At 39.1% G+C, this 25,221-nt stretch overlaps 1 protein-coding gene across 3 annotated transcripts; it reads left to right on the forward strand.

Moving 5' to 3' along the window:
• Positions 1-378: 378 nt before the first annotated feature.
• On the forward strand, positions 379-23,335 carry LOC140238126 (heterogeneous nuclear ribonucleoprotein A3-like). 3 transcript variants are annotated; one of them, XR_011901884.1, is made up of 12 exons: positions 379-546; positions 11,969-12,087; positions 12,778-12,922; positions 14,089-14,272; positions 14,728-14,823; positions 15,111-15,215; positions 15,864-16,001; positions 16,427-16,555; positions 16,863-17,017; positions 21,199-21,276; positions 22,241-22,341; positions 22,964-23,335. XR_011901884.1 is itself a non-coding variant. In XM_072318061.1 (10 exons), the coding sequence occupies exons 1-9, from the start codon at positions 532-534 to the stop codon at positions 17,015-17,017; spliced, it is 1,086 nt and encodes a 361-aa protein (XP_072174162.1). In that variant the 5' UTR covers positions 379-531; the 3' UTR covers positions 18,142-19,213. The 3 variants fall into 3 exon arrangements, 2 of the variants coding, with proteins under 2 accessions (XP_072174162.1, XP_072174163.1); XM_072318061.1 differs by lacking the exons at positions 21,199-21,276; positions 22,241-22,341; positions 22,964-23,335 and adding an exon at positions 18,142-19,213; XM_072318062.1 differs by lacking the exons at positions 21,199-21,276; positions 22,241-22,341; positions 22,964-23,335 and adding an exon at positions 18,142-19,213 and having other exon boundaries at positions 16,866-17,017.
• Positions 23,336-25,221: the final 1,886 nt, after the last annotated feature.

Here is a 25,221-nt window from a genome sequence, read left to right on the forward strand (position 1 = left end):
GTAAGTAACGAAAACCAACAACAAAGACTTCGTTCACAAAAGGTACATTTCTCTGATCCTCCGCAACGACGCTGTAGACGCTGTGCCATACAACTGGACAACAAAGGCTTTAAAATTTAAACGACCCGGTCATTGCACAGCGTGGCTATTCAGAAAGATTCTGTGGTTGGACAAAGGCAAACCAGAAAAATGATCTAGAATCCACGATTGGCTAGTGCGCAGCGCGCCGCTCTATCACGTGATGCCAATTAACTAGGGGAAATCTGCTCAGAAAACTGCGCAGAAGTCGCATCTGTTTTACATCCTTTGATAATAATAGTGGTGCATTGTATTTTCAAGGCATCACCACCATCTTGGTTTACATGTGTGGTTCGTGCGTGTACGTGCTTCTTTTCCTTGCTTTCATAGGGTCCGCGTGTGATACCTGCTTAAGAATCTCTCTCTGTGCTAGAACTGCCTTTTCGGAGAAGGACAGTACGCGTGAAGATTCACTGATTTTGTCCTGTTATTTGCATCCTCTGTACGCTTAAAATGCCTGACCGAAACGTAAGTAAAATATCATTAAGCCTAGGGTACTTTTACGAAACTTTAAGTACGAATTTTCGTGATTTTATGGTATGAACTGTTGATAGCGATGTCGAAAGCAAATCGGAAATTCATGAATTGAACAAAAAAGAACGTGATCAGTTCACTATTGAGTATTGACTCTGGAGGTGTTCTAACGTTACAGTGCCAGTGGTACAACGTATGAGCAATTTACAAATCTCCTAGTAAAACTGAAAAAGTTAAATAGTACTATAGCTCTACACATACCGGGAATACCGGACAGATCAAGTCTTTGACTCGATAGTTCACATTATGTCAACGCTTTTTAGCCGCACCCCACCACGTTTGTATTAACTATTATTAAAGCCTGTCTAAACTCGAGCGGATTTTTCATCACAAGGAAATTGAATTTAAATTAACAATCTAGATTAGGCCCTATTCAAACTCACGGTTAGGACGTTCTGGAATGGGAAAGGACAAATAAACTTAAACGTTACAACTAAAGCTTGAACTTGGTACAACAGGATATTGATGTTTGGTTGGGTTTATTATTGCACTGCAGCTAAATTTACTGAGCTAACTTCAACTTGTCGGTCATGTGGTTGCATACATGTGTGAAACAGATAAATTGGGCTCCGGCTTGGACTAGAGAGAGTAGGCCTACTCAGACAACAGTTGCGAGTTGGATGAAGATCCATTAAGGCCAAGTAAAAAAAGAAAGGCAGTGTATACAACCACACGCGTGTGTCTTTACCATCCAGCCACACGAGTGTGGTTGTAGCCATGGCCCGAGTCGCTGGATACAGCCACACTTGTGTGTAATGTACATGTACATAGGGATACAATGTACACACACGGTACGGAGAAGATGATCGCCGTGCGTGCATGTCAAACACGTAAACGCCACGCAATCAGCTTGCTCACAAAGTGATGAAAGTAACCTCATTTTCATACCTTTTAATATTGTTATTTTACAAATATATTTTTCGCTCCATTCTCATCTTGTTTGCTTGATATGATGGGTTTAGAATTAATAGCAAAGTTACAACTGCCGCTAAATTGGGGGACTTTGGATTGACATCGCTAAACTGCTGGTGGTGTGCTAGCGATCGCTCAGTGCAGCTGCAGCCTAGCCAGCGCAGTTGTGCCGCCTGCCCCAGGAGGGACCCGGACTCGCGCGCCGGCTGCCTGTGTACGCTGGATCGTGGATGCGCGATTTGCGAGTACCCGAACGAACACTGCAGTGAACGAACGACACGAAGGCGAAGTCTCAATAACGGCGACACGATGTATCAAAATCAATTGTAACTTTAAATTTACCTCATCAAATCAAGAAAATGAGAATAAAGTTAAAAATGAAAAAAAAGTAAATTTGTCTAGATGGTGTGATAATATTAAATGGGATTAATCTAGGAGGCAGGTTCATGTTCATTGCTTTGCAGTGGTGCATGATCGCGTGTTGATGTGGCCGGCCACACACACATTCCCGCTACGTGTTTGTGGATATGTACATAGTACAGTACATTATACACACGAGTGTGGCTGTATCCAGCAACTAGGGCCATGGCTACAACCACACTCGTGTGGCTGGATGGTAAAGACACACGCGTGTGGTTGTATACACTGCCAAAAAGAAACCAGTTTCTCGTCCTCGCGCGCATCGATTTTGGCCGCCGCATCAATTTTTTTACTATTTACTATTTTCAAAATGGCGCTGAAAATACCAAGAAATTCATAATTCTCGTCCCAGCCCGCTCCCCGCCCGCATCGATTTTCAGTTGCCGAATCGACTTTTTTTATATTTACTATTTTTCGGCCGCCGAAAAAAGAAATTGACAATAATATTCACCTACCAATGGTGATGTCTCATTTCTAATTACGCCTTGCGTCCTCTACTTAGCTGTAGTACAGCTGTAGCTTATGTAGTGCGTAAGCCTATGTAATAACGCATGCATTTCACACTGCTCCACAAAGCAGTCGAACTGTAGTTGGATGGGCGGGCCGCGGGCGGGCCTGGGCTGTGATGTACAGCGCACTCGGTACGTCGTGAACGCGATAGCGGCAACATTTTTGCGAACAATCGCTGATATTCCACGCGTATTTCGCGCATTGTTCGTATTTTTCCCCGTTTCTCATATTTTAAGCGGATGAATTGTACTGTACAAATATGATTGTGAGGATTATATGGAGTTTGTACATATTTTCCTGTCATTGTGACTATGTGCATGTGCGTGCAGTGTCGGAAGGTACGGTAATGCAGTGGCCGTGTCGCACCGTTTATTCGCAAAGTGTGCGTGTCTGTAGCTGTGTAGAGGCCCGTACACTCTGCTCTGTAACGTTGCAGCTGACGGCGATGTATTGTTATATTTTGAAGATAAAATGAATGCGCTTTTCCAGCAAATGTAGAATTATCAAATGGGTGTAGCTACAAAATAAATAACTTTTCCACGGATTCTGGTTTGTCTCGTGTTTCTGCGGGGTACTTTTCTTTACGATGTAAATTCACGGACACGGCCGTGAGTCGTACAGTACGCGCAATAAGAAACGCCTCCGTCAATTTCGTTTTCCAACGAAAGTTCGTTATCGATCGAGTAGCAACGAAATCTGGACGAAATTTGGACGAAATTTCGTTATCGATCCATTAGCAACGATTCTGACGCTTTGTGGACGCTTTGTGGACGCATTTCACGCACGACCGCCCGCTCAATTCCGTTCGGCAAATGCGTTGCTCGTTCGGAAAATGCGTGTTCGGAGCTCGGCAGTTTCGTCCAAATTTCGTTAGAAGCGTCCGTGATCCAAGGCGCACATAGAATACAGTACACACGTGAATCACTGCAAGATTAGACTCAACAAGTAGCACAGCGGTCGGGAATGAGAACAGTAGACAGGCGTGGAATTCACCTGATACACATAATAATATTAAAAATGGTAACATGTATACATATATCGATGCCGTTTTCATTGAAGCAATTTGTAAAAGTTTTAGTTTCCCTTACCCTAGCTGTAAGTACGGCACCGTTAGCAGATTATTCACTGCATTTAGTGAAAGTCACCTGATACATCACATGGTGGTATGCGGGCTGCATGTAACCAGGGAATGTGCACGTATGGGAAAGGCGAGTGCGCCGTATGTGCGTCGCCATTGCTATGGCATGGCTCGCTCGGCTGAACGAAACAGAGATGTTATACGATGTAGTAGTTCACGTGTTTTGTTTTGTTTTTTACAAGCAGAAAATAAACAACTGTTGATCATGAAATAGACTAAATTACCAATCAGAGATCATTCGGGTTCATAGTATTTAAGAGAAATCACGCAATTTTGGCGAGGGTGAACCCACAGGAACCTTATCGTAGAATGCCGACCAAAAAGAAAATGGTTTCACTAAAATTGCGTGTACGTAAAATCCATTTGAGTATAGAAAGAAAATTAACCCCCAAAAAGAGGAAAAAAGAAATTAGAAGGATTTGTTCGCCGTTATTTGGTCATTAAATATTTTGTCTTTCTTCAGCAATTGCGCGTTATATTGCCCGTTTTTTTTTTAATTGAATCAGGGCCCTGTTGCATAAAACCCTTACCGCTGGACTTACCGCTCCTTTCTAGCGGTAAGTCTTCAAATCAGCGGTAAATTTTATAATCCTTGATGCTGATTGGCTGTGATGCCTAATTTTGACGGTAGTTACCATTGAAATTCAATGGTAAGTTTTATGCAACGGGCCCCAGAAAAGCAAAAAAAAAAAAAGATATTCAAAACAAGACAATACGTTTAATTCTTAGTTTGATATCGTTTATTTCTGTATTGGACAGAGAGATAATTCAGACGGTACGTGGAATTTTCAAAGCGACTAATTCAGACTGATTCTTAGTTTGACTTGGCTCTTTCTTTCTTTCTTTCTTTTTTTTTTTTGGGGGGGGGGGTGGGGGTTGAGGGTCATGATCGTTGTACCCATGCACCCATAAGGTTCGTTAGTACGAAAATGAAACATTCAGATATACACGCGACTTCCCTACACGAAAAATAGATGTTCGTAAATGTGATAGTCAAATTATGATTCATAATCCGAAAATGCACGAATGTTTGTGATTGGATAGGTGCGTTTATTGTCGGATTAGCAAACCTTCGGAGTACTGTAGTATCGAGCCTGTTGTATTCACGGATAAACGAACTTTTGGAATAATGAATTTTATATTCAGAGCAAGACAATAAGTTTAATTCTTATTATAGTTTGACATCGTTTATTTCCTAGTTGTGAAGCGGGAAGCGAGAGATAATTCTGAAAAGAAGTATACAGACGGAACATGAAATATTCAAAGCAGCTATGAGATTAAATCTTAAGTTGTTTATTTGTTTGTTTGCTTGCTTGTTTGTTGTTATGCTCAAGTGTTGGTGTAATTATATATACATTTTTTTTTTTTTTTTTTTTTTTTTTTTTTTTTTTTTTAGGGGGAGGCATTTTTGAAGTACCCACTGCACGTAAAGTTCGCTGATGCGAAAGTGATAAAATGTTCCGTAACACGCAAATTCCCTACACCATAGATGTTCGTACCTAGTGTGAAAATAAAATGTATTACTATTATTATTTTTTCCCCCATTGTTCGATTAGCAAACCTTCGGAATGTCAATCCTTTCGTTTTCGGATAAACGAACTTCCTTAACTCACAACACCACTTTCAGAGTAACAAACTAGTCATTATTTTATTCGGGCATTGAGAATACACGTATACAAAATCTTTAAGGCAAGAATTACGATGGATTCTTATTTTGAAATCATTTTATTGATTTCCGTGGTGTTCATTATTCCGAAAAAGAAAACGGGTGCGCTATTCCGATGGTTACGGCGATATTTCGAATCCGAAACACGCATATTCCTTGTGCCTATCCATGTTTGTTGATTCGAAAATGTAATCATGCTGCGGGTAATTGCTATAGGGCCATATATTGTTTTATTTCTGTCTATTGTTATATTATTATTATTATAATTCTTATTATTATTATTATTATTATTATTATTATTATTAATATTATTATTATTATTATTATTATCGTCTTTAACATTATTAACCAATATTTTGATTAACGAGCATTTTGTTGGCTGTTTTTTTTTTTTTTTTTTTTTGGGGGGGGGGGGGGGCATTGCCCGATTAGCAAACCTTCGGAGTGTCAATCCTTTTGTTTTCGGATGAACGAACTTCCTTTCCTCAGACGAAGAAATCAGAGTAACAAACTAGTCATTATTTTATTCGGGCATTGGGAATAGTTCAGGAAAGAAATAGAAGGGAGGAATCCGAAACACGCATATTCCGTGTGCTTATTTATACGTCATGTTTATTGATATGCTGCGGCTAAGGGCCTATTGGAGGTCGTTATACCTCTCGTTTGGTGTACGATTTCTTTCGTTTCATATCACTTTATTTGTTCCCTTCATATTCTTAATCTAAAGGTAATTCTTTCAATTGCCTCGCACTGTGTACATGCATTTTCGTAACGGCGATTTCCCGCTTTGCTGCAGTATTTCGAAGGGTGTTTGATGCCAGCCGCTTCGGTGTGCTCTGTGGTAATGTTTATGTAGTTGTCGGGGAGGTTGTTGATACTTTGTCTGTTGACATTTATTTTCGTACAGGCAGGGGCGGATCCAGGAATTCTGTACAGGAGGGGGGAGGGGCGCAACTAATATTTCTGGTGCCACTTCCGGGTTTCACTTCTATTTTTTTTTACGATAAATAAAGGGGGCGTGCGCCTCATGCGCCCCCTCTGGATCTGCCACTGCTACGTGTTTATCTCGAGTGATGGTGATCGTGTTTCTAAATGTTTATAAAAAAAGGACATTATCTGAGTGATGCCTGATGATAGTGCAGGTGATGATAATCAACGATGCTGATGTAAAAGACGGCTTGCTGTGGATGCTGAGCGTTTATACGTGCCCTTCGTTTATTTAAATAAGTTTTCCCTCTTTTACTCTTCTTTCCCCTCCCAAGAATGATAAAAAAAGAAAATACTGTACCTACACCTCACAACAAAAGGAACCACGTGTGAACAACCATCGTTAAGTTCAATCGAAACGTTCATTATTAGCAAAGAATAAGGGGAAAACACGAGTGACGGAAAATGATAGAAGCGACGAGATTGTCTTCTTGTGTATAATGCGGTCTCTTGGGATTGGAAAAACCCCACCCTCGGATCCCTTTGTGGAAATTTCCACAAAACCAGGTGCGTGCCAGACCCCAGGTGCCAGACGAAAGAATGCGCGCACTGGTGTAGTATATCGATCGAAGAACTCGCTGGTGAGTTGAGTTAAAGCAATCATTGCAAAGATGTTCTGATTCTTTCGCCTTTCTTTAGGCGCATACATCGAACAGTCGATTATTGCGTACTTGATCTAAGCACAATATATTTATATGTTCCCGAGCTGTAAAAAGGAATTGATTAATCACTCAAAAATGCAATCACAGATTATGAAAGGTCTCATATGCCTAGACAAATTCACTGAGATGTCCTATGTGAGATGCAGCCACCACCCGATTAAACAGCAAAATCATGACAGTAAAATTTCACGCTCACCAAAACTGCCTATTACTTTTCATATGAATTTTGGTTATCAACACTCGTTCGTGGATTTGTTTGTTTGCATGTTTTGTGTGTATTATTCCTCGATCCTGAAAGACGTAATAATTATTCGCATCGAACGTAAACTGTTTACCGTAACTAAGCCTATGGCGCATTCGATCCATTCAACTAGCAGTAACCTCTAAGGCAGTAAGTTAGTAGCACATGGTGCATTCCTTTGAACCACGTGTTTCGCATATCGGCACATCCAAACGCATTAGCGATCGTCGTTATGGCAAACTTTCCGATTACAGTCAAGGGAGAAGAAATCGTAATACTGTACATGTACTTACGAAAGTGATTATGCTTAAGATCAAATAAAATGAAGAAGTTTGAAAACAACTTGGCAACACTCAATCAAGTTTTTCATTCTCTCACACAAAAGCTCTCTTGAGAAAATGAAAGCATTCCCCCTCCCCTGCTAGATAATGGAAGTTTTCATTACTAGCCCAGCAAGTTTTGGGAGTGTACATGAATGTTTTTAGGATAGAGTCAAAAGGGACCTAAGCTTTCGATTATAGCAGAACCTTCGTCAGAAGCAAAATGGCAAATAGGCAGAAAAAGCAACCACACACATGTAAAGCGACTTCACACAACAAGAACAGTCAGGGCAAAGGGACACGGAACAAAGAAAACAAAAGGAGAGGGTAGGAAGTCATGGGCAAGGAGCCCAACAGGTAAAGGGAGGGGGATTAGAGCAGGAGGATGGACAGACAAAAGGCAGGGGAAGGTTAGTAATGGTCGCCGTGAGGGCCAGGGGGCAACCATTGAAGGAAAAGGATGAATATGGAGGCAACATCAAACAAGATAAGGAACAACAGAGAGATAAAGAAAGGTAAAGCGTGAAATAGCAACAGCAAAGGGGGGGGGGGGGGTGAGCAAACAGCAAGCCTAGAAAGGATCTGTACAAGTACCAAGAGGATGCAACAAAATGAAAGTGAGAGTCAATCAACAAATGCAATTAACCATATCAAAGTATGGTAATATTAATACAGTAATAACGATGATATTGACAAAACAAATTAGAATAATAATCATTAAAGCACATAAAAAAAGGGGGACACAAAGTCCATGGGAGAGAAAATGTATACTTGCAAAGCAAGTATCAATAGGCAAAATAAATACATTTCAAAGAGCTGGTTCATATGAAATCACCTTTGATTTATGATTTTACAAACAAGAATTTTCATCGCTTACCTATTTCTTTTATTACTTTCGTAATGTCATGATATTTCATGATGGCATGTGTTCTGTCTTTACATGGCAAGATAAGGTTTGTTTTTTTTTTTTTTCCATCCAGGGTCAAAAGAAGAAAGTGATAGAAAGATAATTGAAAGGATAGAATGAAACACCTACTCAGCAGGCTCTTGATATAACGCAAAAGCAATTCATCAGAAATGCAGTACAGTTCTAAATAATTTATCAGTGGAAAAAAGAGCAAAGAAAATGGGATTTCGAGTTCAATAGGAGTAGGAACATCGCAATTTACAGACTTGGACCTGATGCAAACATATTGTCTAGCTTCTGGTTGAGTTTCTTCAGAGACATAAATTTTGGTAGCAGTAAACCAGAGTGAACAAGCAAAAGGATACAATTAAGTGAAAAAATAAAATGCAGGTCTCTAGACCACTCCAGTGCACGATCGAGCGAACAACACTAAAACAGCCCCCAGGGCCAGGCCATGTCGTCAGTGTCACTCTCGTCTTAGATCATACAGGCCTACATTGTACATGCATCGTTTCGTACTCGTCATCGCCAACGTCATGATGGTCGGTTACACGAAATAAATTGCATCATCATAAGAGCTCTTATATCAACACCACTAGATAGTAGAATCATTATCATTATCACTATCATTCCAGTCAATCTCATCCAAAGCGAAACCCTCAAAATCCTCAAAATCATCGTGGTTAATACTCTCACAAAACACATCTGTAAACGATTCAGACATCGCAGACCTAGCTACACATCTTGCACACAAAAATGAAATGGAGGTGGAAAACTACGATGAATACACAAAAAATATCGACGATGGCATTTTACCGTAGCAGAAAATACACAGAGTATCTTGCACCGGAAAAAAATGGATGTGGAAAACTACGATGAGGAAAACTAGGGTGAAAACCCGATGCGTGAAGACGAACGATGAAGACACTTTTACGGTAAAAATACTTACACGGAAACAAACGAGTGGGTACGATATTCTCGCACACACGAAGATAATCGACACATCGTTCAATCGAAAAACTCAACAAACACTCGAACAAAAACTCACCCCAAATTGTGGCAAACAGGGTAATCACTTAATAAAAATGAGAAAAAAACACTCTCAGAAGTATGATTGTACTCTGAAGAGAAAGGGATACAATGATACGGAAGCAAAAGAGAGAAAATGAGAGAAATGGACGGGAAACCTAGAGAACTTCGACGAAAGAAGAGCTAGCGATTCGCGATTAGAGCTAACTTTGTATACACTGTAGCTAGCTGTGTGTGTGATCGCGCGTACAAAGGGTTGAAAGCGTTGAAAGCGTTGAAAGCATTGAAAGCGTTGAAAGCGTCCACAGCTTCGGAAAAGCGTTCGGGGATTTCGTTGAATTCGTTGAATTCGTCCAAAATCCGTCCATGAAGTCTGGACGCAAAAAGCGTTGAAAACGTCCCAGGCGAAATCAATAACGCTAAAAGCGTTGGGACGAAATTTGGACGCACTTTCGTCGGGCGTTTTCTATTGCGCGTACTGTATCATCTGTAGTGTGGTATATACAATCATTCATCATCCAAATGATGAGAGATTATCAAATGTCTTTTTAGAACATGAAGAAACATCTTTAAATGTTTAATGCTATAATGCCATATCAGTATCATTTTGACATCCATCTGCAATTGTACAAGCCAGTTTCCAGTTGAATGTGCTACAATTGTACTGTGAAGAAATGCAGATACATAAATACCAGCTGTGTGGACACAAAAAGTCACAAACACCAAAGCAGTGCTTTGTTTCAGTCGTACATTTGTTGAAAGACATGTTTTATACCTGTTTCAATTAATAGCACAATACATCAGAATTGCAAGTACACTGGTATCAGAAATGCCATTACAACACTAAATACCAGTTTTAAGATGGTCATTTTCCCTTGACATCTGTAATGGAAAGAAAAAGCAAATGTATTTCTGCATGCATGAAGTTTCATTTCAAGTATGGTACATTGTTTGAAAATGCACAGAGTGCAGGCAAGACATACACTTGGGACCTGGTCTCTCATAACACAGCTACCAGAGTGATATTTCATTTCACAAATTGGATATAGAAAATAGTAAAGCCCTCTCTCGTTAACTTTCTCAGAATTACCGGACGAGAAACACATATTGCTTTCATTTTGACAATCCTCGAAAAAATAGTAAGATATCAAATAGTAAGGACCTCCCTCATCGCCTTGCTCAAAAAACCCGGACGAGAAACTACTTTCTTTTTTTACTTGGCCTAATTGCATTGAATTGATATCCTGTCATCCTTGTGGCTTGTTTTATGTAAATTTAACTGTTGGCACCGACTGCAAACAGCACTGAACAGGGATCGCAATTCTGGCAGTGGTGTTGATGTCTTTCTCTTGTTTTTCTGATTTTTCTTTTCGATGGTAACACCCACTTCCAGAAAAAAAAAAAAAAAAAACAGCGGCCCACAGTGGTCAGTGGCATGGCTCCCGAAAGTTTTATTTTACTTGAGGACATGTTTCCAAAATCCACGAACATCAGGAAAATAAAAATTCCAGTTTCTTTTAGCAGTGCTTCGGCCCTTGAGCCTTGTTTCTTAAGTGTGATGTTAAGAAGTAGCTACCGAAAATAGAATTTTGATGCGATATGCTGTCATTTAGGTGAGAAAATTTAACTTTTGATGGAGATTGTGTCCATTTTGGTTTTTTTTTATAGATTGGTAGTGTCCTAGTACTGTATATAAAGACTAACTGTTAAAGACTAATCGTGGTGATGCATGTACAGTTGTATAGATCTAACGTTAGAGTACTGTAAAACACTGGCATGAAGTTTTTGCAAGTTACCTCTAACATTCAATGTAGGGCTACATAGTGTAAAGAACTTTCGCATGCATTTTAATTTTGCGAATCTTGGCTCACGAAATTTACAAAATTAGAATAAACACGGACATTTCTCGTTTTACAGTACTAAGTTCTATGTGTTTAGCGGCATATTTTGGAATATGTTGTAGAGACTACTGTACAAGCTGTTATTTTTGCGAGGGTTTAATTTTTGCGAATTTCGCGAATCTCAGTTGGATCGCGAATTTAACAACCCGCGAAAATGTCTCCAAGCACTAGGGTAATAGCGCGTTTACGTTCGCGTCGGCGTCAGATTGCGAACACAACATCTCGCGAAAATGTCTATGACCTCCTCATTCACGATAATATCTGTACGCGAAAATAAGTGTAGAAGCCTATACAGTATCTGCCTTGAACAGGCTCATGGCCACATACTGCCACAATTACTGTAGTAAAATCTACATCTCATAAATACAAGTTACAACGCATGTACATAGGCCTAGACACTGTTCAAAATATACCGGTATCCAAGATTTGGGTGAAATTTTAAATTTTCATGGAACAACACACACTTGTATTCTTAAGTGGGACTAAAGCACACTTGACACTCTTTTATTTTCAGCTGTTTTACCTAATGAAAGTGCTCCTGCCGCAGAAAGGCATCCTGTCTCAACAGAGCCAATAATTTACTCTGTGCATGATGAAACCAGCATGTGTAGGACAAACAGATGTAACTGAAGTAACAACAAAAAATATTGGTTCTCACTGCAGGAGTCGGAGCAAGACAGGAAGCTCTTCCTGGGAGGGCTGAACTACAACACTGGTGAAAATGAAATTCGGGCGCACTTCGGGCAGTTCGGAACCATCACAGACTGCTGTGTCATTAAGGAGTAAGTCGGCTGTGGATAGAAGCCGGAGTATTATGTATTGCACTGTGTTTATCTCATTAGGTATTATCTGGTTATGATTGATTCTTTCTTTCTTTCTCTCTCTCTCTCTCTCTCTTTTTTTTTTTTTAATTATGAGACACCCATGCCGTGTTTAGAACCTATTTTTCTAAAAAAAAATTAATTTCAGGACTTGAAGTAAAAATTACAAAGAATCAATCGTCCTTGCCAATTCTACAGAGATTTGATGCTTCAGAAATGTGCATGCTCGCTTTATTTGCCTGTCACAAAGATCAGAGGTTTAATTGGAGCCTTTTTAGAGCCTCGCTGCAAATACATGTAAGAATCTGTCCTGGTTTGTACACAGATCCTTGATTTCATATCTTCAAACAGAAATAAAAAGAAAGGAAAAAAGAATTATGTCCTGTTGTCATTGTTAAAAGGGGAAAAATGCGTATTCATTTTAATATTGAAGTACTTAAAAAAAGTATTGTTGAAGGCACATTTTATCTCGTAATGTACGGTAGAGAATTCAGCCATTGGCTGCGCATTAGCTACTCACTATTTATAGAAGTTATATTTCTGTTATAGACGTATATTGCATGCTCATGTATAATTGTAGCTCACTTTATGCTCATCCACCTGAAGTTCAAACTAATGATGTCTTGCATGTTGCCTCTCTTCCTTTTGCAGTAAAGAGAAGAACAAATCCAAGGGTTTCGGGTTTGTCACATTCTCATCGAGGGAGGAAGTAGACAAGGTGATGAGGGCGAGGAGGGAGAAAGCACACAACATCGATGGACGAGATGTTGACACAAGACGAGCGCTGGCCAGAGATGTGAGTAGTTTGATTGTGATGTAGCTGCATCTGTTTGATGCGTCTTCACCCGCAATAAGACTTTTAGTTATAATAATTGTACATAAACCAGTGAGGAAGTTGTGACTTTGTGACATTTCTGCAGCCACTTCATGTACGTGATTGTGACCAACATCACAAACCACTTCTATGATTTAGATTATTGTTGCAGTTAGGGACCTCAAAAATCATTCTGTTCACTTGAATTTATCAAAGGAGACTTCAGCATGGATTGGAGTTGCACTCTACTCTTCTTGCTTCAATGCAGGTTGTGATTGTCTTAACCTGTTCGATACTGAATTCTGAAATCACCATAGACTTAATACACAAGCCGCCTGGTTCCCGTATGGAATGCATACCTGCCAACTGTTCAGTTTTAATCTGAATGTTCACATTTTTCACTGAAAGAAAATGCATTAATTTCAGTGCGTTCTGATTTTTTGGAAATATCTGTAAATAGTAAAGTATATGAAATTTATGAAAGTTCCAATTTTTAAATAATTTTTCTTTCTTTGTTCAGATTTATTAAGTCTCAGGATTGGCAGGTATGGGAATGGGTAAATAGAACATACATGGAGGGTTCTTGAGAGTCTTGCCATTCTTGACCTGATAGATTGTACAGGGAAAAGGGTATGCAACTCTGCACACTGGCACTGGTCGGACAGTCCCTGACCAGTAAAAATCACTGTCGGACCAGTAACTTTTTCAGGAATTGGCCAGTAAACGATGGAAAAACTGGGTACCTACTGGTCCTACAGACAAGTTGAACCAGTAGAAAAAATGTGTTAGTGTGCAGCCTTTGATGGCATACACAGCATTTGCAGACCTCCCAACCACTCTGACTTTGGAGGAAAGAATCTGAATTTTGACCATTCCCAGCTCAATAGTTTCAATAGGATTTTCCTATTTTTCTTGGTAACTCTACTACACACTCCTATGATAACTGCTCTTTCTTTCCTACTTAAGAACCAAATCATCCCTCTATTTCAGTAGGAAAGGTTGGGAAGTCTGCTTTTGGTATGAGCTTTGTGTCGAGTTCACAGACTTGGCAAGACACTCTTCAAACATGTGTAAACAGCAAAGTGGATGCTGATGTGTCGTGTTGACAAATGATGAGACCCTTTTCTTGACTTGCATGCGCTTCACAGGAGAAAGGACCAAAAAAGCCCTCGTTCAAGAGTTTCATCGGCGGAATCCCCAAAGACATGTCCGAGGAAGACCTGCGTGGCTACTTCTCACAGTACGGCAACATCACCGAGATCAGTGCTCACCTGGCCAAGGGGTTTGCCTTCATCACTTTCGATGACACAGACAGTGTGGATCAAATCATCAGTAAGTTGTGGAAAGAGTCCTGACAAGGTGCACTCTCTTGTAATGAACTATGTTGGGTTGTTGCTTTTTTTTTCCGTCTTTTTATTTTATTTTGAGTAAGTGAATAGAGAAATTGTTATGCCGTTCATTCCCATGAAAACGAACAGGGTTATAATAAAATTGCAATACAACGTAAAATTCAGGGCCCAGAAATATAGGCTTATTTGTTCTGATAACAAAATGTCAATATACCAAAAGAAAACTGCCCCTTCAGAGGACTTCATTATAATGGGACATCTGTACAAGGAACTTTTGGACACACCAATCTAAATTTTGTAATCTTATATGAAGATTTTCAAAAGAAAGCTCATAAGTGGTATTGAGTTTATGCTTTGACAGTGCAAGTTGTTGAACATTTTTCATGAGGAGTATGTGTGCAGAGAGATTGAAATGATTGTCTCTTTGTTTACCCACAGTCAAGAAATTCCATTACATCAATGGCAAGAAGGTGGAAGGGAAGAAGGCTTTCTCAAAGGAGGAAATGCAGGACATCAAGAGGCGAGAGGAACAAGGTACGTGCGTGGAAGGAAGGAAAGGGAGAAAGCTGTTGATAACTCTCTGTTACATGATCTGATCTGTAGTTATGCCCATAAATACTGATGTTTTGAAAATTTGTAGTTCTCTATTTTCACAAGTTTTCCAAGAACTATTCGGAAAGTCACTGCTTGCTAGATTGATAAAGTTTACTATGTTTGCCATGACAATGCCTCAATTCTCTTATTGCCCCATGTGAATTTCTGTTCGAAGTTCAATTTTTATTGGGTTTTACCATGAAATATGTCTTTGTTTGGCGTTACAGGGTATGGCGGAGGGCCAGGCTACGGCCCCGGCGGTGGATACGGGCCAGGTGGTGGTGGATATGGTCCAGGAGGTGGCAACAGCTATGGCCAGGGAGGTGGTGGAGGTATGCTGATCTTCAGAGCTTTGAATCCCCTGTCTTGTTTTAAGCTGTAATATGTCTATTGCCCTCGATCATTAGTTCAATTAAATGGTTTAAATGGTCTGTGAAATAGTGTGACAACTTGGTGACTAGAAATATATTATGAGGACATTAGCATAAATGGTTACTGTTTTTGATGGGTTTATTGTCCTTTGTATCAATAGATGCATTTGTTTGCATTGATAGGCACTACAAGTATTTTAACTTGTGTGTGATGTTCCAATGTTAATTACAATGTTCCATGAAACCACTTGTGCTCTCCCATTTTCTTTGAAATAAAAAAAAAGGGGGGGGGGCATGAGAAAGAAATATTGATGACCGCGATATTAACTTGGCATGTCATTTTCCTTTGTGCCACCGATGTGAAGTTTGCTGAAGGCATTATATCAATGTGAGGGATGTGAGATCTCTGTGCATGTGACAGAACTCTCTATGTTAGCAAGTCATTGATGTGTCACCACAAGCCCTGCAGAGCAGTGGCTGTGATGTATTTGAACAATGCAAATGCTCGGTCAGAAGCACGGATGAGCCAGTCAAAAGTTCAGTGGCATATAACATGAGAACTTGTCAAGTTTGATCATCCGTGTAACTGATACTTCTTTATTTTGCAAGATTACGGTGGTGGCTACGGTGGACCAGGAGGTGGATACGGAGGAGGCGGCAGCAACTACGGTGGTGGCTACGGAGGTGGCGGCGGTGGCAACTACGGAGGTGGAAGCGGTGGTGGCTATGGCGGTGGCTACAACTCTGGTGAGAATTTCGTACAGAGGTTGTAATTTCGTAATTTTGAAAAAGTTAGCAGACTCCGAGCCAAGTTGTGTGTTCAGAGGGATAGTTAATCATCATATTCTTTTGTAATCTGTATTTCATGAGCTTATCTAAAAGGGGAGGGAAGCAGAATTTGCCCATGCATAAAATCAACATAAAAATGGTATATAAGTGCTATATGCACATGTCTGTCTCTAGTTTGACCCAATAGTTTGTAAATGCCCTCCCCTAAGCTACTTCAAAGCATCTGAAAAAATGAACCTTAAGTTATTTGATCATTCGAAAAAGTGTTTCTTTATGAGCATCTCTGCTCATGAGTGGAAAATAGCATCATCCGCAAGCAATTCTAAGTCAATTGCTCTGTTGACAAATCCCAAATTTCTTCTTTTTCTGCTTAATGCTTCCAGGACCCGGGGGCAACTACAATGACTTTGGAACCAACTATGGAGGCCAGAACTCCAACTACGGCCCAGTGAGAGGAGGTGGTGGTGGAGGAGGAGGAAACTTTGGGGGACGTAACCAAGGACCATATCCTTGTAAGTTAAGGGGGGTTTGGGCCAGTCATGCTCTGTTACTAGATCGGTACTTTACATGTCGACAGAACACATGATTTTACTTGTTTGCTCGTTATACAGTGGGTACTCGCATGCATTTGTAGCCCCCCACCCGTTTCCTCTTTGGGGCTGAAATGTACACTTGACGCTCTGGGTGTAAAGAATTCAGTCCTGATGAAATTGTGTTTTGCCTGCCCCTACTCTTGCCAGCTAGTAGTGAATGTAAACATTTTGTAGAAGCCTACAGGGAACTTTGATTTTATGATAGAACCTTTGCATTGTGTGCCAGCAGCAGCCCCGTACGGCGGTGGACCCGGTGGCGGTGGCTACGGAGGTGGCGGCTATGGAGGCGGCTACGGTGGTGGTGGCGGTGGCGGCTACGGCGGCGGCAGCGGAGGCTACGGCGGTGCCTCGGGCGGTTATGGCGGTGGCAAGAGATACTAGGTAAGTATGCGGAACACGGTCGCGTTGATCATGGTCCTCATAAAACATCAGTCTCTGTCACATACTGATGGGCCGGATGGACCAGATCTGATGACTCATGAAACCTAGAAAGAGCATACTCTATATATATATAGATAATGGGCATATTGCATAGCAGTCAGCAAGAAATAAGGTTGCAAATTGGGTTGCCAATTCACTCCTGTAAAGAGATGAAAACTTTCACTCATATCAGTCAGAGAAGAGCACATAATACTCCATAAAACTGTAGTTAACCCGTACCAGAACTAGGTAAAGCCAAGCAAACTTGTACTACTGAAGTGTGCACCTAGCCAGCAAACGTTCATTTTTATTTATTTATTTTTTATTTTTTCCTCCCACAAGGCAGCCAAAACTCCTCTTCTAGATTACTGGTGTAATAAATGAATGCACAAGTTCAAAATTGTTGGGGATTATTTGGGCTTATATTCTGTCATAAAGTGCTCCGTCATTGGTTTAAGAAGTAATTGGTCCAGCCAGTCATAGAAATCTTACGTTTTAAAAGAGTAGTAGTAGACTTCGTATTATTTTCTAGCAATATATCTGAAAGGAAGTAAATAATGCTGAGGAAAATCACAAAAGACAAAATGAAAGCATCGTGTAAATGTTGACAAAAGTCACAGTTGATCAACTGGGTTTGTATAATATTCTTCTGCTCAGTTTGTATATTTTTGTCCCATATTGATATCTCAGTATTGCTCATAGCAATTTTGAGTGTGGTTATGAAATTGAGTAGGCAAAACTTATCTTCTTCTTGTAACATTAACATGCTTCCTTTTTTTTTTCCTGCCTTACTATGCATAGTTAGATTCTATGATTTGTAAGTTAAGAATCAACTTTGCACATATGTTTTGGAACATGTTTTCTACCACCTTTTCCAATTTTGCTCATCCAAATCTATGCCCAGACCTCATTCTCTTTCCCAACCCCGCTCCATTTTGTTGGTCTTGGCTTCTGTCTCCCTTTTTCCCCCTCTCCCTTCAACTCTAACATGCATGGTACGCTGTCTTTTGTGTAACGTTAAGCATTCATCCGTCAGGCAACTTATCAGTTACGATTAGTGTTCTATGGTTTACTATTCATCACAGGCAGAAAGTTAATATGGTAGCCAGCGAGAGGAAAGGAAAAGGATTCTTCAGCTAGAGAGAGAAGACAGAGCAAGATATTATACCCCAAGAGTTTTTTTGTTAAGCTCCCAGTTAGTGTAGGCATGAAGGGCCACACTTACCTCGCCTGAGAACAGTTTATGCAGGAGCACAGATAAACGGCAAAGGAGGGTACTGGAGTCTAGGATAAGGTGAAATCCGTGATTAGAGCGCTGATCTTAACCAACGAGAGAAAGAGAGAGCAAGGACTCAGGGGCAGAGCTAAGGAAGTTTTTGGGGTATGATATTGGTCACGGCGTTATCCCTGTTAGGGGTCTCCACTGGAGGTAGCACGGCATCTTAAGAGACCACGCAAGTTTATTCAAGTATTGTCAGACGCAGACCTTACCACCAGATCAAGGAGGCGGACTTGAACTCATGCTTAATAGGCATCCAGGAATTTGAGTGATTGTGTTTGGATATACACAATTTCCCTTTGTGCTGTGCTACAACAAATTGTACAGTGTACTTTGTGTAGTTTAATCGTACCTGTAAGGCAATGTTTTTTTTTGTTAAATGTCCGTCGGCTTGTGAAAATGGATTTACTCATGAGTTAGTGCTGGTTGTTATTCTATTTGTGGTGATTTATTGGTTATCAAACATATGAATATCTACAGCTAATACAAATACCAATTATATATTTCACAAATTTTCTCTCGGAGTTCTAATAGAGTGCAGAGTAGGTAACATCTTTGTACATCACATTTTTGCAATTCTACTCCCTCATGAATGTATTCATTTTGTAATCACAAATGAGTAAGTAGAAATCACCTCTGGTTAGCAGGATATCTTTCAGGCAGTGCGAGGTTTTGAACATATAGGCTGTTTGTTCATCAGGATTTTGATTGACCAGAGCTTGTGGAATGAACTATTTTTTTATCAGAAATTAACCTGACCCTTTATGCCAAATATGTAAAAGATCATGATACGCCATACTTGAATTTTAAATCATTGTGTCACAGTTTTAACTTGTAACCTTTTTGTGTATATTAAATGTTTGTAAAAATGAACACAACAGGAAGCATTCTAGTTTACTATTTCTTCAGTTTAGTGATTTTTTTCCCCCCACTAATGTCTGGAGGCATCCTTTCCCCATATTTTATGGTTAATGGTTACTTTGCGAGTATTTTCCCCACTTTGAGTGTTTGGTGCTGATCTGGTGCAGTGTGGCTGAGATGTCTTGGGGGAAATGTCATAATTGTTTGTAGTATAGGTTGTAATTCTTGGTCACCTTACACATGAATAATCTGTCCTGACAGTAATGATAAGTACCCAAGCGGGTGTGTGATGTTTTTCCTTTGCCATGCATTCAGCAAGTCATAGATCAAACAAAGCATAGAACAAGTCATGGATTAGTTGATCATTATTTCTGAAGTACCAAGTTATTCATTCATAATGCTATAAGATGCTGAAATTGTACAGTCATGATTAACTAGAGATATAATTGTTTGCCAAGTATCGGGTCTGGTTGCACAGTTGAATAATTCCATGTGGTCTGCTATAACCACATAACAATGGTAACATTAATCTGACTATGAAGTAACAATATTATGATAAGACAACTTTTCATAGATTTTTTTTTTTTTTTTTTTTTTTTTTAGGTTTTGATGTTTGGTAAACCTCTCCTGTTAGACAACATTTCTTTTGGTTTGCTGCTTTGTCATTTTCCTATAAACTAATATAGCATATTGGAATTTGTAATGTAAGTATAGATCAGTTGCAGTGGTAATGTACATTTAAAGAAATTATTTTTCAGTTGTGACTATCTTCATATGCAATAGTTGTTTACTATTCAACTTTGGTTTGATCCCATGAAAAGCTAAATTTAAGTCAGTCGTGATGTTCTCTCAATTGCGTTTTCCGCTTTTTTCTATTTTGAACACAAGATTAGCGAAATAAAGTAATAATGAATTAAGATGTGATTAATGTCGGTTAAGGTGAACGTAGCTTAGTGTTTCTTTCCTATTTTGGGATTACATTTGCACAGATGTGTGAGAGCTTCTGTGAGTGGCCATGGTGTGAAGTATGGTGTGTAGGATGCCTTTCTTACATGATAATTGTGAGATTTTGATTTTTTTTTTTGGTAATTATTACTCTAGTGTGTGCGTTGTGAGCAATAATGATGACGAGCCTTTGTGTTGTACTGAAATTGATGTCTGTGTGTTGTTTCCTTAGTAGTGCCCAGTTCTGTAATTTTTTTATTCAGGTGACCTTTGTTGTAGATTTATCTGCCTTTTCCAGCCAGCTAGCTTAATTAAATCGAAAGGCTCGTCCGTCCAGTCAGAAATATATTTCCAGGAGTAGATAAGGAAGAGAATGAGAGAATCTATTCCTAGTCATCGTTGGATCACCGTGAGTTTCTAACCTAAGCCAGGCTCAGGTAGATTCGAACAAGGTTAGTGGCAAGTAGGGTATGGGGACTTACTGGTACTGTTGTAGATATTTTTGTCTCGTGAGGTACAGTATATCAAGATATATATTTATAAATTCAATGTGTGCTGTTTTTATTTCTAGTTAGTAGACATATAGAGTGAAACATAAAAATGTAACTATTCGCTAATTTAATCATATTACCTCATCATATCCACCAAAAAATTGCACCATGTAAGAGTCATTTCCTTTTTATAATGTATAATACTGTAAAACCGGAAATTTTCAAGCAAGCATGAAACTTTCCATAATTTCAAGATTTCAAGGAAGTCGAGATTTCCAAAAGTAGAATGCACACAAAAAGTTTTGTCTTCACAATACAGTGAATGCCAGTACTGGACAATGCTGGACACCCATCATGGTCAGCATTTCGTGGAAGTTTCATGCCGTGAATGTTTTTGGTTTTACAGTAATGCATTTCAAGATTTTCTCTATCATTTTTTTTTTTTTTTTTTACATTAGGCATGGCTCATGTGTTCAAACTTGTAATACATGTACATGTATGTAAACTAGTTGAAGTTAAAAGGTGCCGTGAACTAATTTTACCTCCATTTCCCCACCACCCTTCAGCAAACTCTTGGAAGGTGAATAGTTTGGCATTTCTTGGCAATGCTGGAAGACGTCCACTCTGGATGCTCATTGTATTCGGTGAGATGGTCAGTCCTTTGCTCTGTGGTGTGTGTGTGTGTGTGTGTGTATACAACTGTTGAATAAAAAAAAAAGTACAGTCAACCTTGCCTAAGTAAAATCTATTTGGATTGAAGAAATACACCATGTGGCTTTGACTTTGAGAAAATTTGACCTATGAGGGATTAAAATCAATAGAATATAAAGAGAAGAGGACTTGAAAGGACCTTCAACTTGACCATATCTTAACTGGGGGGTCAAATTGACCACCCCCCCCCCCAACATTTCGCGCCACGATTTTGCAATGTGCAAAGATTTCGCCGCACCATTTCATGACTTATTTCCTTGAAGTCTCCCGCGTATTTTGAGACCAAATTTGCAACATCCGGGTACACCATTTTGAAGTTACATTAATGTTTTGCATGTGCATGTCAACCCCAAAACAGCTCAAATTCATGATATTGTTTGCAAATCCAAAGCAAATTTTTTTTTTATTTTTTTTTTTAATTGATATAAATTAGATTATTTCAACTTTTAATCCTTGGAATTAATCAATTCTAATGTAGATAAGCTTTAAAAAGTGCCTGCAACAAATGTTGGCAAAAATAAACAAACTATAGAAAACAGAAGGTCGAAAATACAATAAGATAAATAAGAAATTCACAAAACAATAAAAAACAAAAGAATTTGAATTTGATTGTGCTGTTTTTGTCCAAGAAAATTTTTTTGATGCATCTTGAGGTGATACAAAACTTTTGCAATCCTTTTTAACAGAGTTACAAGCGAAAATATGATTTCATGCATAAATTTGCACAATTAATTTACTGAAAATTGACAATAAATATTTTTCTATTGTATGACCATATAATCTTGTAGTTGACATTCGGCTGTATGTTGGGGCAGAATTTTGCAGCGATTGCGCCATCAGCGGCTGAGATCTGATGGGGGGGTCAACATAACACTTTCCTTCTGAATCTTCTTCCAGCCCAAAGGATACCCTGCGGATGACGGTTGGCTCCAGAGAGATCCAGATGTCTTGATCTTGGCTTCTACCATGATGACGTTTTGCGCAACCTGCTCCATGGGGTGAGTCTTGTGATGTTCAGTACAGCTGTATCGGGTTTGGTGTAATACATGTATCCAATATATTTGCACATCATTGATAAGTTCTGTGTGAGGGACTTTGGACGGTGTGTACAGTGCAGTGGGATTTTTGTGCCAATAGGCACTCCAAGCACACAAAGGATATAAGAATTGCAAGTGGAGGAAAGTAAGAAATCCATGTTTCCTCTTCAATTCACACGGGAGAGTTATCAATTTTTTACATGTACTTCCACCAAAGCAACACAGTTGTGTGCGTATGTATCCTAAAAAATAATGTGTGAACACCATGTAGTGGAAAAGGTATAGGACTTGCTTGTTACCAAACAAAATTACTCACTCAATACACCTCAAACTATCATGTATTTTTTTTTTCACTAGAAAGATGGACAAGTAGATCTGCAGCAATGTATTGACTCCCTTGCGTTGTTGTTTTAGTGTTGAAATTAATACAGGTGTGCACCACTGTATGTACATTTTCAGGACTTGCGTCAAAGTTTTGACTTCTCTTTCGCATCCGCTTTCTTAAAAGTCCTCTAGAAACAGCAATGGATAAAAAACTTAAACAATTAATGTGCATTTTCCTTGCCCTGTTTCTAATGTACAGAAACTGGAGGAATTCTGGACGCGAAAATCTGAGCAGCAGAAGAGCAGTTATGACGGAAACACTTCGTCTCGTAGGGACGATACTTCTGTGTTGGCACCATTGCGATGGGAGGCTTTCCGTCGGCAACCCGTTGAGGACGCGCTGATTTTGCTACAACGCGCATTTCCTATAGACACCTGCCCGAGTATACTCGGGACTATTCGTCGGGTGAAGGGTTTAATTAAACGTGAAGGTCTAGATGACATTTGGCAACAGACACTAATGGTGACATTGAGCTTGTTCTTTGCTTGATTACCAAATTTTGCATTCCGTGAAGAAAGTCAACAACAAAATTTTGATATCCAATAGAAATTTACATTTGGTTCCTGTGTATTGGATGGTTGGGGAGGGGGGGGGGGGCAGTCCTTGGTTGCTCCATATGTGTATGGGCATTGACAGATCAATCCAAACTAAACCCACAGGGATTTAAAAATGATGGGGGGGGGGGGGGGGCACGTAATTTGAATTTGAAGCCAAATTTGAGGTTTTATTTTCTCCCCTTGTTAATAGCTGTTTTGTCTTTTGGAGTTCAGATTTCACAATTTTAGTGTGTGCTAGATGAGAACTGAATGCACAAGGCAAACAGTAAGATAAAGCAAGTGGAAGAAAATGTTGCCCCTACAATTGGTTGAGTGGAAAAATCTCATTTGCATCAGTCATATTCATGGTAAATCAAGTTTCCTCAAAGGTATTGTCAACATGGTCACCATTATCAAGGTTTCTGCTCCCTTGACTTATCCATAAATTCATTCAAAGCTATCAATTGCTTTTCTCACAAATGTCAAATTTAAAAAGAAAAAATGAGATTAGAGTATTTTAAAAGCAGCAGAATAATTGGAACCACAAATGTGCAGATTTTTAGTGGAATAATTTTCTGTGCCAGTACTTGTTAAATCTTTTTTTTTCTCTTTTTCTGTAAGGGTTCATAGGCTTGGTAAAAAAATTCCTACACTTTTCTAACCTTTTCATATGTGTCGTCGCATTTTGTTGACTCCTATGCAAATTAAATTGGATATGACATTGAAACATGCTGTGCATTAGAGTCATTAATCCTTGTTGAAATCTGGTATTGAGAAAATGAGGGGGGAGCATTAAAAAATGATGTGGGAGAGTGAAGCTGTGAGTGTACAGTGTATCTGGAGTGGAATCGGTGCTAGAGCCTCCTATTAACTTTTTATAACCTCTATCTTAAATGCTGTCAGCATTGTCTACATATGATTTGAACTGGACTAAATGAGTTTAGACAGAACTTGCGCAGCTTGTATGTTTAAATGAGTATTTGCCTCTGTATGTTGTATGTTTCGTTTCGTTTATTTCCATTTCAAATAAAAATACATTGTACAACAAATACAATGCATACAATACACTTACTGTAATCATCTCTTTCTTACAATCTGAAATAGAGAACTTGAAAAAGGCTCAGAGGCCTTGTGGGGAAAAGTCCTCTTTACAACATAATATAGGCACAATCAACAAATTACATTAACACATGCACAATACAGAACACACATCATATCACAAACAACTGGAGGGAAACTGGAGGTGTATGTGAGAGCAAAGGTGTACCTATATTCTGGACGTTAGGTATTGGAAATACTTCACTGTGCAAACTCTTTAATTAAAATATGGGGGATCCACTTTAATAAGTGTACAGGTACTGTACACCATTTGTTACAATGTATATGCAAAATTCATTGTGTAGCTCCTATTCTTTCTCATAAGCTGCACTACCTCAACCTCAACCTCAACCGAAACAAACACAGACACTAACATATACACGTGTGTGTGTGTGTGTGTATATATATATATATATATATATATATATATATATATACATATATATATATATATATATATATATATATATATAGATAGAGAGAGAGAGAGAGAGATATGGATAGCTATAATGAAAACAAAAGGAAAACTGACCAGAAACAAATGAAAAATAGCGAAAACCGAGTAGTTTTATATATATGTGTGTATATATGAAGGGTTTGTTTGCAAAAAACCGACAAGTTCATTTTTGAAGATTTTGAAGTACGATCTCTGTCATAAAGTACAAAATAATACCTTTTAAATGATACATTGGTCACTACATATAAAGGCATATTTTTCTTTATTTTCTTTATTTTCTTTATTTTTCTTGACCTTTAATCGCAAATATCTCCATTTGGCAATTATGGACATCGGTTTTTGTAAACAAACTCTTCATATATATA

Source organism: Diadema setosum, chromosome 14 (assembly GCF_964275005.1).
Source record: "Diadema setosum chromosome 14, eeDiaSeto1, whole genome shotgun sequence".
Lineage (NCBI taxonomy): Eukaryota > Metazoa > Echinodermata > Echinoidea > Diadematoida > Diadematidae > Diadema > Diadema setosum.

Excerpts from the sequence above, each read along its gene's own strand:
- LOC140238126 (XM_072318061.1), top strand. Across the intron at positions 12,923-14,088 it reads GACGAGCGCTGGCCAGAGAT|GAGAAAGGACCAAAAAAGCC; the intron begins GTGAGTAGTTTG and ends TGCGCTTCACAG. Across the intron at positions 14,273-14,727 it reads CAGTGTGGATCAAATCATCA|TCAAGAAATTCCATTACATC; the intron begins GTAAGTTGTGGA and ends GTTTACCCACAG.